Source organism: Barbus barbus, assembly GCF_936440315.1.
Source record: "Barbus barbus genome assembly, chromosome: 19".
Lineage (NCBI taxonomy): Eukaryota > Metazoa > Chordata > Actinopteri > Cypriniformes > Cyprinidae > Barbus > Barbus barbus.
The window spans coordinates 7,613,211-7,630,404 of NC_136747.1; the positions used below are offsets into that span (position 1 = coordinate 7,613,211).

At 37.2% G+C, this 17,194-nt stretch overlaps 1 protein-coding gene across 1 annotated transcript in view; it reads right to left on the minus strand.

Moving 5' to 3' along the window:
- Positions 1-466: 466 nt before the first annotated feature.
- LOC306885703 (glucocorticoid-induced transcript 1 protein-like) overlaps positions 467-17,194 on the minus strand; it is a 44,859-nt gene continuing 28,131 nt past the window's right edge. Inside the window, exons 3-8 of the mRNA XM_079442418.1 lie at positions 10,906-10,995; positions 7,832-7,981; positions 7,589-7,738; positions 6,649-6,859; positions 6,428-6,548; positions 467-3,556 (exon numbers count right to left, since the gene is read on the minus strand). Coding sequence (XP_079298544.1) covers positions 3,250-3,556; positions 6,428-6,548; positions 6,649-6,859; positions 7,589-7,738; positions 7,832-7,981; positions 10,906-10,995 — 1,029 coding nt within the window. The 3' untranslated portion in view covers positions 467-3,249. The remainder of the gene's footprint in view (positions 3,557-6,427; positions 6,549-6,648; positions 6,860-7,588; positions 7,739-7,831; positions 7,982-10,905; positions 10,996-17,194) is intronic.

The following is a 17,194-nucleotide window of genomic DNA, read 5'->3' on the forward strand; positions in this document are numbered from 1 at the left end:
CAGTGCTTCATGGGAGAGTTCACTTCAAGCGCTTTGTCGCGATGCTGCTCTCTGATTGGTGCATATGTTTAGCAGAATCATGGGTAATGTAGTTTTTCACCAGGAACTCTGCTGTTAAACATGATTATTTAAAACAAGTTCAAAAAATGCAAATTGATGGCTTCAACAAAAGCATATAACATCGATTTAAAACTCACAGTAGATCTGTCTTTATAGGCTTATAAGCTAATGATAGAATTCAATGGATTAAATTTCCCTATTGACTGTTGCATTCTATTGCCAATCACTGAAATTATTGAAAATGTTCATTACTTTGGTGCATTACACCCTTTTAGGCATCTTTTGGCATTTCAAAAAGTCCCAAAAACAAATTTTCTTCAAAAAGATTTTTGTACTACAAATAGTTTTTAGGAAGCATGCTGTAACTGACTATCTTAGGAAAGATGGAGACTGGAGACTTTTATTTCTAATGATTATTTTATTTAAATAAGACACAATATTCCTATTATTGAAATAAAGAAACAATTAGCCGCTCGAGGCTAAAAGTTGCAGAAAGTGTGGCTTTTGATACTGTCACCAGACACGGACAGTGGGCCTATAACCTTGTGCAAGCTCAGCAGCCTGTGCCGCAGAAAAAACAATTCAAGCTACTAAGCTTTAAAAACCATTTTCTTGATGTGAGAATTGGCTATAGGCAAAGAGTAATCACTATGCGGCTTCCAAAACAGTTTTGTTCTTTCGTCCTCAGTCAATATTTCCCCCTTCAAATCAAACGACGTCCTCCATTCACACACATATCTGGTTTGTACAGTCACAACAACAAAATGTTTTATTGCCATTGTGTGTGAACAGACAACAGGTCATCCTGACAATCTCCCATGATGGCCAGCAATGTGCTCTTAAACTGCAGTGCTGGATTTGATAGCAGTGGATGGCTTTATCAACAGGCTCCAGAATCACACATGGAATGGAGACAAAATTATGCAAGATATTCAAGCATTTAAAACAAAAGAACATGATTATTCCAAACCCTTCGAGTTTCATCATATTCTTTTGACATAAGGTGCAGCATAAAATGTTGTATTGTTACTTTTAAAGCCTTTCTTATTGATCGTGTAATATTATGTTGGTTGCCAATGGTTGATCTTGTAAGATGGGTAAATTATTATCTTTCTATTGATTGCAAAAGCACAATATGTTATTGTTTGACAAAATAAAAATTCTGCTTTGAGACCAGAAAAGCCTTCACTGACAAATCATGCTTACCTGTCATTAGTTCATGGACAAAACATTGATTATTCATAATTAGTGAAAATCATAAATGCATGCTTTTGTCACAACAGCCAACATGCGTATAAACATGTATGATAATGTGAATAGATTTGTTTTTTGTTGAACTGCAGATGACAAAACCTTTGGTCATAGATTGATTTAAATATTTGAGGCTTGGTGTTTTATGACTGTTGGGGTTTTAACCGAGCTTTTAGGTGAAGCTCTTGAAAGCTCTCAAATTCATATTTCTCCACAAATAAAAAAGAAAGAAAATGCATAAATGAAATGAACATTTGTTTTAGGGCCCATTAAGATATTTTGCATTGTGACATTTTTGACAATTTAATTAATCCTCAGATTTCCATGACCATAATGTGGAAAATATTATTTCCATATATGCATTATGATTTTTTTCAATACATTGTTTATATAGTGCATTTGTTATAATAATTTTTGATGATTTTAATTAATTTGTGGTCACAATGCCAAAAAAGCAAAAAAGTGATTTTAATGGTCCTAAAAATAGCCTGATTCTTTTCTTTATTTTAGTCACACATTTTTGTGAAATTCACCCCATTATTTTAGACTAATCACCAGCAGCAAGTCCTAATAGCATGTTAAAGCTGAAAAAAATTGAATATTTTGAGAATAAAGTTGTAAAAGTTACAAGACATTATGAGAGTAAAGTTGCAGTGTTACAATAATAAAAAAAAAAAATTAAGAAATGAAGTTGAAAAGTAGGTGAAGTAATAGGAATCATACTCCAGAATGGGATTTACCAAAGAAATTATCTGTCTTTGTATTCTCATAATGTTATGATTTTATTCCTTAAACTTAAATTTCATTATTCATATAAAAGGCTTATTATGGTATTTCTAAAAAAAAAAAAAAAAAGTTACAATTTTATTATCAAAATCAGTTCCAACATGCCATTTAAACAGTACTGCATGAGCCATGAGGGTTGTACGATGTAATGTTTTCAACACAGCGTGTCCGACCCAATCAAACCCGTCATCCAGACAGCACCTCCCGACATGGAATGTGATGGAACGCAGAGAAGGATGAGACAGAGTTTTACCTGAGTTTAAACCGCGTGTGATGCACCTGAAGCGAGGTGGGCCGCAGGCGGACACTGTGCAACAAAGTGTGAAAACAAAACCTTTAGTACATTTCTCGTTTTGTAACATCGTCAGAAAGTAGGAAACCCGACAGTTGTCAACCCGTGGAGTACAGCTCATTTCCCATAATGCACATAACACAGCAATACACGGTTTTAAATTCAACCAAGCTTTTTCTTTATATATATATATACTTCTCATATAGATATATTGATAGAGAGAGAGAGAGAGAGAGCTTATTCATACTGTGGATGTTGAAAGAGAACACGACACATAATTTAATGTTAAACATACTGACACTAGTAAGACCCTCCTGAAAGCGTCAGTCGTCTTTCTCCTCATAAATCGGTGGCTTTGCGCTGATTATAGTGCTCATACAAAAGCCACTTTGCTTAAATTTTAAGCACACGACAAAAGCAAAGCTGCATTTGCTCGGGATCAACGCGGAATCAAACCAGATGGAAAAGTACCACATCCGACACAAAAAAACAAAACAAAATGGGAATATCTGGAATGTGACTGAACTTATCAATAGGCAAATTTAATAAATAAGATTTCCGTATGAGACTCTCACTCATTTATCGAGATAACAGTGAAGCCATTTGAATTTTGGATTTGCATATTCTAAGGTCCTTTTCCCAAAAACGCATCCGTTCCCGTCCAGACGCCGTACTCCAACCCTTCGGCTGCCTCTGTATTTGTGATTCTCGTTCGGGCCGCAGTTGCTATGCCATGCAGATAGTAAAGATTCAGCACAAAGGTGGGGTCCATCAGAGAGCGAGGAGGAAGTTTGGGGTGGGGAACAAACGGTCCTCTACATGGGTGCGGAACGGTGCAACCGAGACCAGCTCTGCCGCATTTAGCTGACTTCAAAGTTCTGAGGCTGGGAGGCGGATTCTGAGGGCGCCGCATGCTGTTGGGAGGGAGATTCGGGAGGGTCGTCTGTGCTCGTGCTGGTGGAGACCTGAGTGGGCATGTGGTGGTGGTGTGAGCCGCTGGGGCCGGCCTGGCTCTCCTCTTTCTCCTCGTCCTCCTGCTGGGAGCCTGAGTGCTGGAGCTGGGATCCCGGGAGCTTGACGGGGCAGAACGCAGAACCGGTGGAGATGAAGTTGACCTTGTTTTTGTCAGGGCAAGAGAAAAGGTGGACGGTGGCTGACTGTCTAGACCTGAGAAAGACAGGAAAGTGATTTAGGAGAATGTTCTAAGTGGAATACTAATATTAAGATGACCAGTCATAGGAACTATCATTTGCCCTATTAAGCCATTGTTGAGTTCTCACAATATTCTCGATCTGATGATCCAATATAAGTGGTTTTATGCTGGCCAAATTTGGATATTTGTGATTTATTGAACATTGCTGCTGTGAATTCTGCTGAATGAAATATGTCATTTGATATATTTATCTCTTTGGTGGCCCTTTTCTTTCTGTATCTTGGCTGACTTGTAAAAATTGTTCCCAAAAAATACTTTAAAATGTTTTTTTATTTCCTATTCATTTCTGATGGCGATCATTTCTGACCACGAATTGTAAAAATGTGCCTTTTTTAAAGACCAAGTACCACAAAAGTCAAAATTTCACATCATTCTAAAAATATATATATATATATATATATATTTTCAGTCAAGTGTTAGACATGCAATAGAGGGCTAATATAATTGTGATTTAATATAACGAAAAGGTAATTATATACAGTGCCTTGCGAAAGTATTCATACCCCTTTTATATTCAGGTTTTGTTATGTTGCCGCCTTATGATAAACTGCTTTAAATGACTTTTTTCCACATCAATCTACACTACATACACCATATTAACAAAGCAAAAACAGAACTGTCAGGACTTTGTAAATTTATTTAATATAAAAAACTGAAATAAGTACATTGCATAAGTATTCAGTATTAAGTATTAACTAAATATTTAGCTGAAGCACCTTTACAGTCTCAAGTCTTTTGTTTGATGTGACAAGCTTTGCTCATCAGCTTTTGGCAATTATCTGCCATTCTTCACCTCACGAGCTCTGTCAGGTTGGTTGGAGGCAGACGTACATTTTCTGGTTTCTCCAGAAATATTTTATTGGGTTCAATCTCAGGATCTGGCTGGGCCACACAAGGACATTCACAGAACCACTCTTGCTGTGTGTTTAGGTCATTATCCTGTTGGAAGGTAAACCTTCTGCCCAGTCTGAGGTTCAGAATGCTCTGGACTGGGTTTTCATTAAGACTATTTCAATATTTTGGTGCATTGAGCTTTTCTTCTACTCTGACTAGTCCCTCAGTCCCTAGCATGAGGCTGCTACCAGCACACTTTACTTTTGGGATGGTACTCTGCAGGTGATGAGCAGAGCTGGTTTCCTTCAAACATGATGCTTAGAATTGAGGTTCATCAGACCAGATAATATTATTTCTCACAGTCTGAGGGTCCTTCAGGTGCTTTTTTGCAAATTCCAAGTGTGTTTCATGTGTCTTACCTGAAGAGAGGATTGAGTCTTGCCACACTACCATAAAGCCCAGATCGATGGAGTGTTGCAGTGATGTTCGTCCTTCTGTAGGTTTCTCCTATCTCCACATATGATCATGGAGCTCAACTAGAGTGACCATCAGGTTCTTGGTCACCACACTAACCAAAGCCCTTCTCTATCAGTTGCTCAGATTGAACAGATGTCCAGCTCTAGGAAGGGTAACACTTTATTTTAAGGTGTCATAATACAGAGTAATTACCTAATTAAGTACTTAGTAGTAGCTGTTGTACTTACACGAAATAAAATGTACTTACCATGTAACTAAGTTATGGAACAGCCTGTACTTACAGTCTGTAATTATGTAGATGTAATAGGCAGCTACTGTTACACATATGTAACAGGTCGAGTCTGTTACACAGCTACAAGTACACTTAAGTACAATCTTGATACACTTTATTTTAAGTAGCTGTATACATAGTCTGTATACTTGCATTTATAATTACGTTGTATAAAGTCTGCAATACACATGTAACAATCTTTTGGTTACATAAGTAGCTGTGTAACAGACTCGGTCTGTTACATGTGTAACAGTAGCTGCCTATTACATCTACATAATTACAGACTGTAAGTACAGGCTGTTCCATAACTTAGTTACATGGTAACTACATTTTGTTTCATGTAAGTACAACGGCTACTACTAAGTACTTAACTAGGTAATTACTCTGTATTATGGACACCTTAAAATAAAGTGTTACCCTAGGAAGAGTCCTAGTTGTTTTAAACTTCTTCCATTAAGGGTAACAGGGACTACATGCTTCTGTGACCCTTCAGTGAAGCAGAATTTTCTCTGAACATTTCCCCAGATGTATGGCTTGACACAAACCGGTTTCTGAGCTCTACAGGCAGTTCTTTTGATCTCAGGGCTTGGTTTTTGTTCCGATATGCATTATCAGCTGTAAGACCTTTCATTAAAACGTGTGCACCTTTCCAAATCATACCCATTCAATTGAATTTACCACAGGCTAACTTCACTCGAAGTGTAGTGACATCTACAAGCAATATGCATGCTCCTGAGCTAAATTTCAACTGTCCCAGATAAAGGTATGAATACTTATGCAAAGGAATCATTTAAGTTTTTTAGTTTTAATAAATTTGCAAAGATGTTAAAAACCTGTTTTTTGCTTTACCATTATAGTGTATGGAGTGTAGATTGATGTGGAGAAAAAGGTAATTTAAAACAGTTTAACATAAGGCAACAAAACAAACATAAAACGTGAACCATTTTCCAAAACTGCAACCTACCTGGTTTACATCAGCATGTTCTATTATTCATATACCAGAAACAAATATGCATTCATTTTTCACATTTTAAAACCAATTCCACGTAAAAATGTTTTGACAACTCATGACATGATGATTGATATGCTGATTTATACATCACTCTCGAAGAAGTAGGTCATCAGAGTATTGAATGCATACACAACATTTGCATGCTGTGCACATTACACACACTGCATACTAATAGTAGCAGAATGGTAGTGTGCTATTTTAGGCTCACTACAGAAATCAAATTCCACTCACGTCATTTCCTCAAACACTTTGATCTTCTCGCAGCCCTCTGGAGGCTCCCGTTTGAACATGTAGCTGTTGTTGGGTTTTGGGGACGAGGTGAATTTAGGCAAAGGAGAACTGCTGCCGCTGTCTGCAGGACAGAATTACAAACATCCAATAACTCTCTGGATCAGACACTTCTCATGATATAATACTGCAATCTGTCTTGGCCTCCGGTGGGCGGGTCTGACCTTTGTCTCTGTCGTCCAGCATCTCGTCGGTGGAGTAAGGGCTGCCATCATGTGAGCGGGGTGGGCATGCGGGCGAGTGGCAGGGAGACAGGCTCGAGCAGCTACTGGAGCGCCCAGGCACCGATGGCGTCTGAGTGTCTATACCGCGACTGCTACTGCTGCGCTGCTGAGGAGGAAACGGAGCCCGTCGCCCGTCAGGAACCTCCAGCGCCTGAGAGACCGTCAGAGAGAGACTCAACAATCATGCTTTACATACAACAGGAGGATAAAATACTGCACAAAATCACAAGTTTGGACACATTTTACAATAGTTAGACTACCGTTCAAAAGTTTGGGTCAGAAAGTATTTGGTTTTTTGAAAGAAAGTAATACTTTTATTCAGCATGAGTGCATTAAACTAACCAAAAGTAACAGTAAAGACTCTTATGATGTTAGAAAAGGTTTCTATTTTAAATAAATGCTGTTCATTTTAACATTCATCAAAGAATCCAGAAAAAAATGTATCAGTTTCCACAAAAATATTAAGCAGCATAACCGTTTTCATAATTGATAATAAAAACATTTCTTGAGCAGCAAATCATCATATTGAATGATTTCTGAAGGATCACGTGAATGATGCTTTGATCACAGAAATAAATTACATTTTAAAATATATTAAAATAGAAAACCATTATTTTAACTTGTAATAATATTTCACTATCACAGTTTTTACTGCATTTAATTAAATAAAGCATTGAAGAGACAACAACATTCAAAAACAACAACAAAAAAATCTTAGATTAGTTTTTAGGCAAACATTTTTTTTTACAAAGTACAGTATAGTAATATAAAACATCTATCTTTTTTTCACCAAAACTGCCACTGTACTCAATGATATGCATTTTTTTCATGCTAAACATTTGTACTTAATGTGATCATGTCTTTAGGAGTGTGTCTGCACCTTGAGCTCCTCTTTCTCGCCGTTGTCTTTGATGAAGACTTTTTCCAGCTCATGGTTGATGCCCTCCATGCTGCTGGGAACCCTGGAGATGGAGGGCTTTGGCACTGTGATGTTGGACAGTGGCATCTGTGCTGACTTCGACATGGATGACTGTACATGAAGAAGACACAAATTCACATTTAACTAACCGCACAGAATTTGCTGGATGTATTTAGTGCATGCACTGATGTAATGTGTGCGGACCGGAGCTTGGCTGGCTGTGCTGATGGTAGTGGCAGTAATGGAGGTGCTGCTGCTACAGCAGTGGAGGGGGGAAAGACACTCTTTACTGTCCTTACACTGCCGGCCTCCGCTCTGCTTACTGCGCTGCAGCTGGAGCCTGAGCTTAGCAATCTGAAAGTCAAAGACAGAGAAACATTTATTCTAAAGTGACGGATACAGATGCACACGATATAATAAAATAAATACATATATGCGTGTATAGAATAGACAGAGAGAGAGGGGTACAGAATTGGCTAAAGACCTCGAGCCGGGACTCAGGTCACTTGAGGTGCAGCTGTGTTAAATGTCAGAGTCCTGTCTATCCCAAATCTATATGACATGGCCAAAATAAAAAACAACATATAGAAAAAAAGAAAAGAAAAATGTATGTATAAAATGAAATGACTGAAAACAAATAATTAAAAAAAAAAACAGGTAAAAAACGAAATAATTAAACTAAATAAAATAATAATAATACAAATAAAAGGCACAGTTTTGCTAAATGTCAAACTGTTGCCCATAGCCCCCTTTGGTCTTCCATAGTAGTCAATATAATCACATATACACATACATATATATATATATATATATATATATATATATATATATATATATATATATATATATATATATATATATATATATATATATATATATATATATAAATAAATGAAAAAGATAAAAATTAACTTAAAAAACAAACAAACAAAATAAGTAAAAATGATATAAACAGAATAATAATGATATAATAATAATAAAACAAAACAGTTTTAATAGTAATAAAAATAAAAGGTGCAGTTTTGCTAAATGTCAGAGTTCTGCCTATAAGACTATATGGCGCAGACAGAATAAAACAATATAAAAGACACATACCAAAAAATACCATCTTGAATTGACCTGAGTGCTTGCCTTAACTCCGCATGGCCTGAAGGGGTCAGTGCAACACAGGCAGCCATGAGAGGAGGCTCACTGTCAAGTCTTTCACTAATACAGCACTGATCAAAGCACATGTATTCCCTGATGTATTAAGATTAGTTACCCATAGAAGAAAGAATGACAAGAAATAAATGATACTGAATCTACAACAAAAATTGCTAAATTATATTTAATCCTCATTCCTCATGGTGACCTGCTCTGCCTTCTCTTGAGATTTTACTTTTGAGATTAATCTGCAGTATATTACAATGTTTCCTGTCTGTAAGTACCAAGACAATGGAACGAGTCTAGACTTGTCCGTTCCAACTGAAAATACAATTATCTGACTCTCTTTCCTCACATGGATGTTTGTCTTGATGATGTTACAGAGCACTGAACTACCTCAGCCGTTCCCTCCACCTCAGTTTACATTACAGAAGCCAGTCGAGAAACTGTGAAGACATGCAAATGACTTGCTCTTCATTTCCTTCAACCAGGCAGCAAAAATACTGAAACAAATGCTGTATTTGAAACTGAAATTACACAGTATATGCTCAGCACTAACAAGAGGAAATCCTGAATGTGCTCTCTTGTAAAGCCCTGCTAAGTATGTCAATATACACAACCTAAATCCACTTAAGAGGTGTAAGGGCTTATAAGCCACTAAGTGGAAGCACTTGACGTGAACCTGGATAAAAATGTGAATACTAAGGACATGAACTTCCCATATGCAGGGACCTTTTTCTTGGAAAATCTCCCAAACTGGAAACAGTGCCATGATTCAGGCCTTGCAGAATGAGCTAGCTGTGATGAGCTCCTAAGAAGCCTCTGTTATGAACTCTCTAATATGAATACAATCCTGTTGCATTTTAATTAATGTAAAATATTATTGTACAAAATACAGTAAGTATAATATATAGTTTTTACTACCAAAAAGTAATATTTAAATTTTGTGAAACCCTGTTACTGCATTATTTCCCCTTGATTACAAGAAATGTAATGAAATCAAGAAATGTTTAAGATTGTGACAACAAAAAAATTAAATGATTCAGACACATTCTACAGCATGACAGGAAGTACGTACTCTTATATATATGTGCTGTCAAATAATTAATCGCGATTAATCACATTAATATATATTTATTAGTCATAAAATGTTAAGGTTTATATTTGACAGGTCTCAACTTTTGGCATAGGGTTGAAAAAGATGTCAAAGCCTATAGAAAATGCATTGCAAATAAAGCAGCTCAATTAATACTTAAGCACATTTCTCCAGCGTCACTGGCTCTTTTTCCCGGTGAAAACTGGTAGAAATAACCTCCGAGCAGCTACAATTTGTTTGAGGGTTTGCACAGGAAACAGATTACTCTGCACCTGCACCCCGCTCGTGTTAAACCGAACAAGTGCAAGAGACGACGAGGCCTTTGTAAACCAGACAGGCTTGCGCACATTACCGATCAGGCCCTTCCATCAACACATAGCTGATAAAAACGTGACTTCAGTGCGAAAGGACACACACGGCATGACTTTGCACATATTACTCGCTCTGAAAGCCACACGCCTCTATTGTTCCAGAAGCCTGGATGCGATGGGAAAGCCATAAACTGGGCGGAGGAGGAAAACGCTTGTTGCAGAGAGGGGAAGTCGATTGTTAAAGGGGGAGATAGTCTTATCTCGTGGTTCCCTGAATCGTCAGGGTGGGGCTGAGCGCCCGTGATAAGGCTGACTCTGCTGTGGCTAGCGCTAGCAATAACACACACCGCGCAGCGCAGGAAGTCTGAAGCCACACAGGAAGTTATATATAGCAGCAAGTGCAGGGGAGATGGATGGGTCGCTGAGACTGGCAGCCTCGTGCAGAGCTGGGTAACATGGGTTTTATTTCCCCCACCCGTGTACATTGCGAGCCACACAAGATGAGATCATCGCAAATGCAGAAGTGCAGCGCTCATCACTTTCAGGACAGCAAGAGCTCTGTTAATAGCTGTTAGTGTGATTGCACTCTCTTGTTCTCCAAACCCAAGGGGGAAAACTACACAGCTGCGTGCGCAAGACACACTTCATATAGTGTTTCACTGTTAAGAGGGAGTGTGTTTTCTGCTGTGGGCGTAAGTGCATGTGTGTGTTTGTGTTTGTATATATACCTCTTTAAGATGGTCAGAGCTGCCCCAGGACGCCGAGCGCTGGTGTGTGTTCCCTTTCTCTTCTCTCTCGTCACTCCAACATCCAGGAGTCTGAAACACAAAGTACATGTCTTTTGATTATGTTGAGGAGTTTATATTTTCTTTACATAAAGCTAATTCTAATAAATATGGACTAACTTTATATTTTTATAATTAAAAAAAAAACTATTAACATCTTGTAAATACATGTTGTAATGCCGTGTCGCGGCGCGGTGAGAAAAACAATAAAACCCACTATAAACGAGGCATTTGTTGCATTCAGTGAGAACATAATTACTGATTATAATGACTCATAAGGTCTTTTTACGCATGAGTCGTGGAGAAACCACGACTCATTTGGGAAATGGGTCCACGTGGAGAAACCCCAAACAAGCACTACTCTACACTGTTCAAAACTCGCGTTTGAATCGTCAGTGGCAAATTCTTTAAATAAGAAAACATACTTACAGGCTGTGAGTCAGAAGCACCAGACTGTCCTTGCAATGTTGGAATTGCCCCACTTTATAGTGTTTACATCACAGCCATTTATAGTGTTCACATTGTAGGCTACTCTCTCCCAGGATCAGGAAACAGTCCTCCGTAAAATGCGCTGCACACACTCTAATATTTGGATTGAACTGTTCTGGAACAGTGTTGTAAATACAACTTAACCACTGATTTCTAGTTGTGTACACATTTGGAGGCCCAAACAAAGTACTTTCGCTTTCACAACGAAACACAGCCGCGACATGGCGGCGGCAACAACAATACTACAGCGAGAATAATAGTTTGATACGTTTGAGCGGTGTTATGCAAATCTTCCCACACCATGACTTAGACATGTGGGGGCGTGTTTGAATGAGCCATATTAGGGGGCGTGTTTGAATGAGCCATATTAGGGGGCGTGGCAGAGTCTCAACTTTTATAAAGAATATCTCTTTGGGTTTGAGACTTTAATCTTTGCAACTTTACAGATCTTATGTATGCACAAACAGATTGTAACCCTCCAAATACAAAGGAAAACATTAAATCGCATCATATGACCCCTTTACATTTCTTATTATGCCCATCAAGGCTTCATTTATTTTAGTAAAAATACAGTAAAAAGAGAAATATTGTGAAATATTATTACAATTTAAAATAAGCATTTTCTATTTGAATATATTTTAAAATGTAATTTATTCCTGTGATGCAAAGCTGTATTTTCAGCATCATTACTCCAGTCTTCAGTGTCACATGATCTTCAGAAAACATTCTAATATACTGATTTGCTGCTTAAGAAACATTCAATATTATTATCAATGTTGAGAACAGCTGCTTTTCTGTATTGTTTTCTTTATTCTTTGATGAATAGAAATATATCTGAATTAGAAATATTTTGTAACATTATAAATGCCCTTACTGTCACTTCAATTTCAAATATCCTTGCGGAGTAAAAATATTAATAAAAAAATATCTTGAACTCCAAAGTTTTGAATATTAGTGCACTGCACCCTATTTACTTTTCTTTCTAAATCATTTTTACCTTTGGCGGTTCCACGGGAAAGTTTTGTCCCCTAAGTGTAGCTAAGTAAACACTGACACACACTGATAAAATCACATTCCCATGCATCCTCCTCCTGACCCACTATTTCACACCAAGATCACAAAGGCCGCATTGTTCCTGCAATAAACGGTTCCTTAATAAACGGTCATCTACATTCCTTCAAAAACAACACTCTCAGTTACTATAGTAAAGTCTGCAGGCACACGTGGATGTGATGTTTGCACCCAGGGATGTGATAGGTTTAGTCAGTCCAACATGCAGCACACACAGTGCATAATGTATAAGCACATGTACTGTATAACAGCACACGAGGGAGGCACTGTACACAAACCAATGTGATTAGCAGCTTATTATTCAAAAGAGGTCTATACTAAAAATAAGCTGATGTCAACTATATTTTCCTATTTTATCATAAATGTTGACTGTACAATTGAGTTTGAGCACATTTTGTGTACGGTTCATGAAGAGTAGCTATAAAGCTTGGTTTAAGAGCTAACAGGCTTGAGTGTTCAAACTACATTTCCCATCATTCTTTGCAGCATCATAAGAATAATAAATGCATATAAAGCATCAAATACATATTTAATGCGCACCCTTGGTTCATAATTCTCTAGCAGTAAATAGCTACTTTGCCAATGTTGAAAAAGAGAAATAAATAGCTCAACGTGTCGAAGTAGTTTTACATGTAGATAATGTAACTGTGACTTCCAAAGTAGCAAACAAGGAATTAATAATCAATAAGAAATGCTTCTTCGGAAGCAAATGAATGCCATTTTGTCAGACAAAATTTAATATAATATTATAAACAATAATATTTAAAATAGAATATTGACATAAAATAGAAATAATACAAATATTAAGAATAAAAAAAAAAGAAGTATGAGGAGTCTCAATAGCTCTGTTAAACAGCAAGACTTTGTTTGTGATCATTTTGGAGTTTTCTTTTTAAGGGCTCCCAGTGGACCAATAGATGTGGTCAAAGTGTGTATTGTGAAAAACAGAGGAAATATATTTTCTAGAGAAAGATGAAAATGACTCTTAAGCATATCTTGCCTCTGTGGGACTACTGCTGTGGCCAGAGGCGGAATCAGGCCTGAGAAACCCCCACGTTCATCAGCCAAACAGACGTCACACTTCAAAGCCTGGCCTTTGGAAACAGATCGACACTAAAAGGCCAAAACGAACAGATAGAGCCTTTGAAAACCTCTCTTTTTCTTTAAAGGACTGATAAATGACAATTCTTACACTATTTATGTTGTTCAAAACCCAGTTTTCCTGAGAAATACACAACAGTCTTATTTACATTTGTCACAAAATGTTAACTATAAATAACCTTATTTACTGAAAATCTTTCCTTCATTAAATGCCATTCACACTTCTGCATATTCAAATGCTTGGAGTGACATCAGATATGAAAATGGAACCAGTGGCTTTTGGAATAATTGATGTCAAATCTGCATGATGTGTCTTCATGTGCCATGTAGGAAACCAGTGTTATTTTACTATCACTGATATACTGAAGTTTTTATGTTGTGATTTTATCATTTTTCTTAGGGTTTTTTTAATATTTTGAATTAGATTTTAGTTTTATTTTTTCTGTTCTGTTTTCTGTTGTGATTTTTTTTTAAAGTATATTTAGTTTTTTTGTAAATAAATTTTGCTATTACTTTTATTAAGTTTAAGTTTATTTAATTTAGTTTTAGTTATTTTAGTACTTCAACTTAAACTGAACGAAAATGAGAAATTTAGCTAAAAAATGTCAAGTCATTAAAAAAAATGTTTTTAATGGTTTTAGTTAACAAGAATAACTTTAAAACAAAAGGAAACAATATTTTAAAGCTGAAATTAAAATGATGCATCTTTATGCGTCACATGAAACCTGTATTTTAGTATCACTGATAAACTAAAATAGGTTTTTTTTTTTTGGTAATATTTTAAATAATATTTAAATTTTACTTTTTGTTTGCTTTGATACTTTTTTTTTTTTTTTTTAAGTTTACCATAAAAACGGTTTAATAATAATTGTCTGAAACACAAATACAAAATTTAAAGCTGAAAGTTTTGTTTTTTTCTTCCATCGTGGAGGAAGGCGAACTGAAGAAATCAATGAGATATATAAAAATAAAGTTTGCCATAGTGACTAATTTTAAGGTACTTTTTCATCCTTTCTGAAGTTTGACAGTTCCTGGTCACTATACAGTATGTTTTAACTGTATGCAAAACAACAGTGTGAATATGCAACAAAATCTCTCCTTGTGTGTTTGCAATAGAAATAAAGCCATACATATTGGAGTAACATGATAGTAGAGTAAAAAATTGGCACAGTTTTCTAACTTGGGTGAAATATCCCTTTAAGAAAAAGTGTAGGGATGCAGTATTCCGGTTATTCTGAGCATAGAGCATCCCAAAGTCACCGCTGTTCACCTGATCTGACTGTGTTACTGCAGAGGAAAGCAGCACGAATCATTGTGACAAAGAGGACGAGCGGTTAAACCCAAGACACTGTTCAATAATGGAGTGAAAAAAAAAAATCAGAATCCCAACAGAGCCGTCGCCCTAATCTATAGTGCTTTTGTGCATGCATCAAACTTTAAAGACTAGCTAAAATGAGAGTTGTTGGTAGTTCTTTGACACCAGTGAGTAATAAAAGGTGAGACTTGAGACGGCCTGTCCTGGTAACACCCATGCTCTGGCAAGTGAACAAAATTATCCAACGTTTTTAAACCGACTGGTCATACAATGTATGTATAAAGAAGTTCTTGTAACCTTGCATGAAATTTCACACCAAGGAAATATAGTAAGCACAAAAATACTTATTATCTTTACGGTATCTTGGTGTCAGTAAGCAGAGTGTGTGTGGCCTCCGTTGCCACGCAGCAGTGAAAACAGGATGCGGCGGGTCATGTGACGCGCTGGAACTCCTCCACTGCTCTCATGACCCACAAGTCCAAATGGACCACAGACCCTGACCTTTGCCCTGCATGTGTTAAAGGAGCCATGCTCTGCTCTTCTGTAGCATTGTAGTCCTTTTATAATGTTACTCAAGATTTCTTGCACAAGAAACATTCACAATATTGTTTTGCATACTCATTTTTCACCAGAAGACAGAAGGGTAATACACTCTTACTCTTACTATACACTTTAAATATACACATTCCATTTATTTAGTTATTTTTTGCAGTAATGCCAATAAAGAGCTTTTCAGCTTTTCCTTGTGTGAGGAGCATGTTTCCGCTATAAAGAACCTTTTGTTCACTGGAAAAGTTCCATAAATGTTGAAGGTTTTTCAGAGAAACACAGGTGGCAAAAAAAAAAAAAAAAAAGTATTTTTTTCAGTTTGATAGTAGTTTTAAATCACCACTTTTATTGTACAGAACATGGAAGCCTGCATACGGAAGGTTTTGCATAGATAATGTGTTTGGAACTACATGAAACGGACTACATGGTGACAAAATGTTCATTTCTGGTGAACTATTCTTAAAAGCACAAATAAAGTTCCAACAGATTTTCATACATTAGGCTAATTCACACTGCACCATCAAACAAGACAGATGTCAGATTACAGCACGTCACTCCTCCGACATTTTAAGACCCAACAAACAGCAATTCAACATGTTCAATCGCCAAAAACAAACACAGAGCAGTGGCAACAAATGAAGAGAGAGGTACCGCCAACGACTGTGACTGTTGGCCGTTGGTCGTTGTCTGTCAGTGCGGTGTGGACGGGCCTATACAGAACAAGAACATTCTGAACAAATGCACAATGTAGGTGTCTTTCAAAACCTGGGGTAACAGTGGAGGCCGGCAAACATGGGGAACGACATTCCTGCGGCATCTCATCTTTCTGAGCGGTTAATTTGACACTCGCTGTATGCTGAAGCACACAATAAGAGGCACGGCAGAGTCATTACCTTTAGACACACTGCACTCCCGCAGGTGCCGAATCTCACCTTCAGTGTAGCGGCAGATGGTGGGTGGAACTGTGGGATTGTGGTGATTGTGTTCCGCCTGATACACCTGCTGACATTTGAGGGCAAATCAGCACCTGACCGTAGGCCAGGTGCGGCGTGAGGTACGGCGTGTTCTCAGGAGGGACATACCATAGTAATCGACTAGTCGAATAGGCTACTTGCTTTGTTTACTGATTACGCTTGAGCTGCAATGACCTTAAACATGCGGACAATATGGACTGTCTGATGGCCTGGGACTGGCGTGATAAACGCTTGGGACAGTTGATGGCTTCGTCACTGGCCTGATCGATCACACGGCAAAGTTATCATTTGCATGTGTTTTTACGTCATGCCAGGTTGAACAATCAAGCAATTTTAAAACATTTAGGTACAAGACCACATGAAAGAGAACTAAATCCGGTACTTTTGTATCTTATTTCTTTTGTCTGAAAACCCCTGACAACACGCAAATACCAAACTGAGTTCTCCTTCATGCGTTCTTGTGCTTTAACAGGCAACTAGTATAGCATAGCATTACTTTTTACTATACAAATTTTATTGCTGAAGAGTGTTGAACTTTCTTCTCCTGCGTCCTATTCTTCATGCAATCCAGAATGGTTTGAGCTATGCCCTCTATTATACAGATATGAATTTACATTTCTGCAAAAGTAACATGTAACATTACTTTCCATTAAAAGTAACTAAGTAACATAATTAGTTACTTTTTTATGGAACAACACTATTGTAATGCATTACTTTTAAAAATAACTTTGCC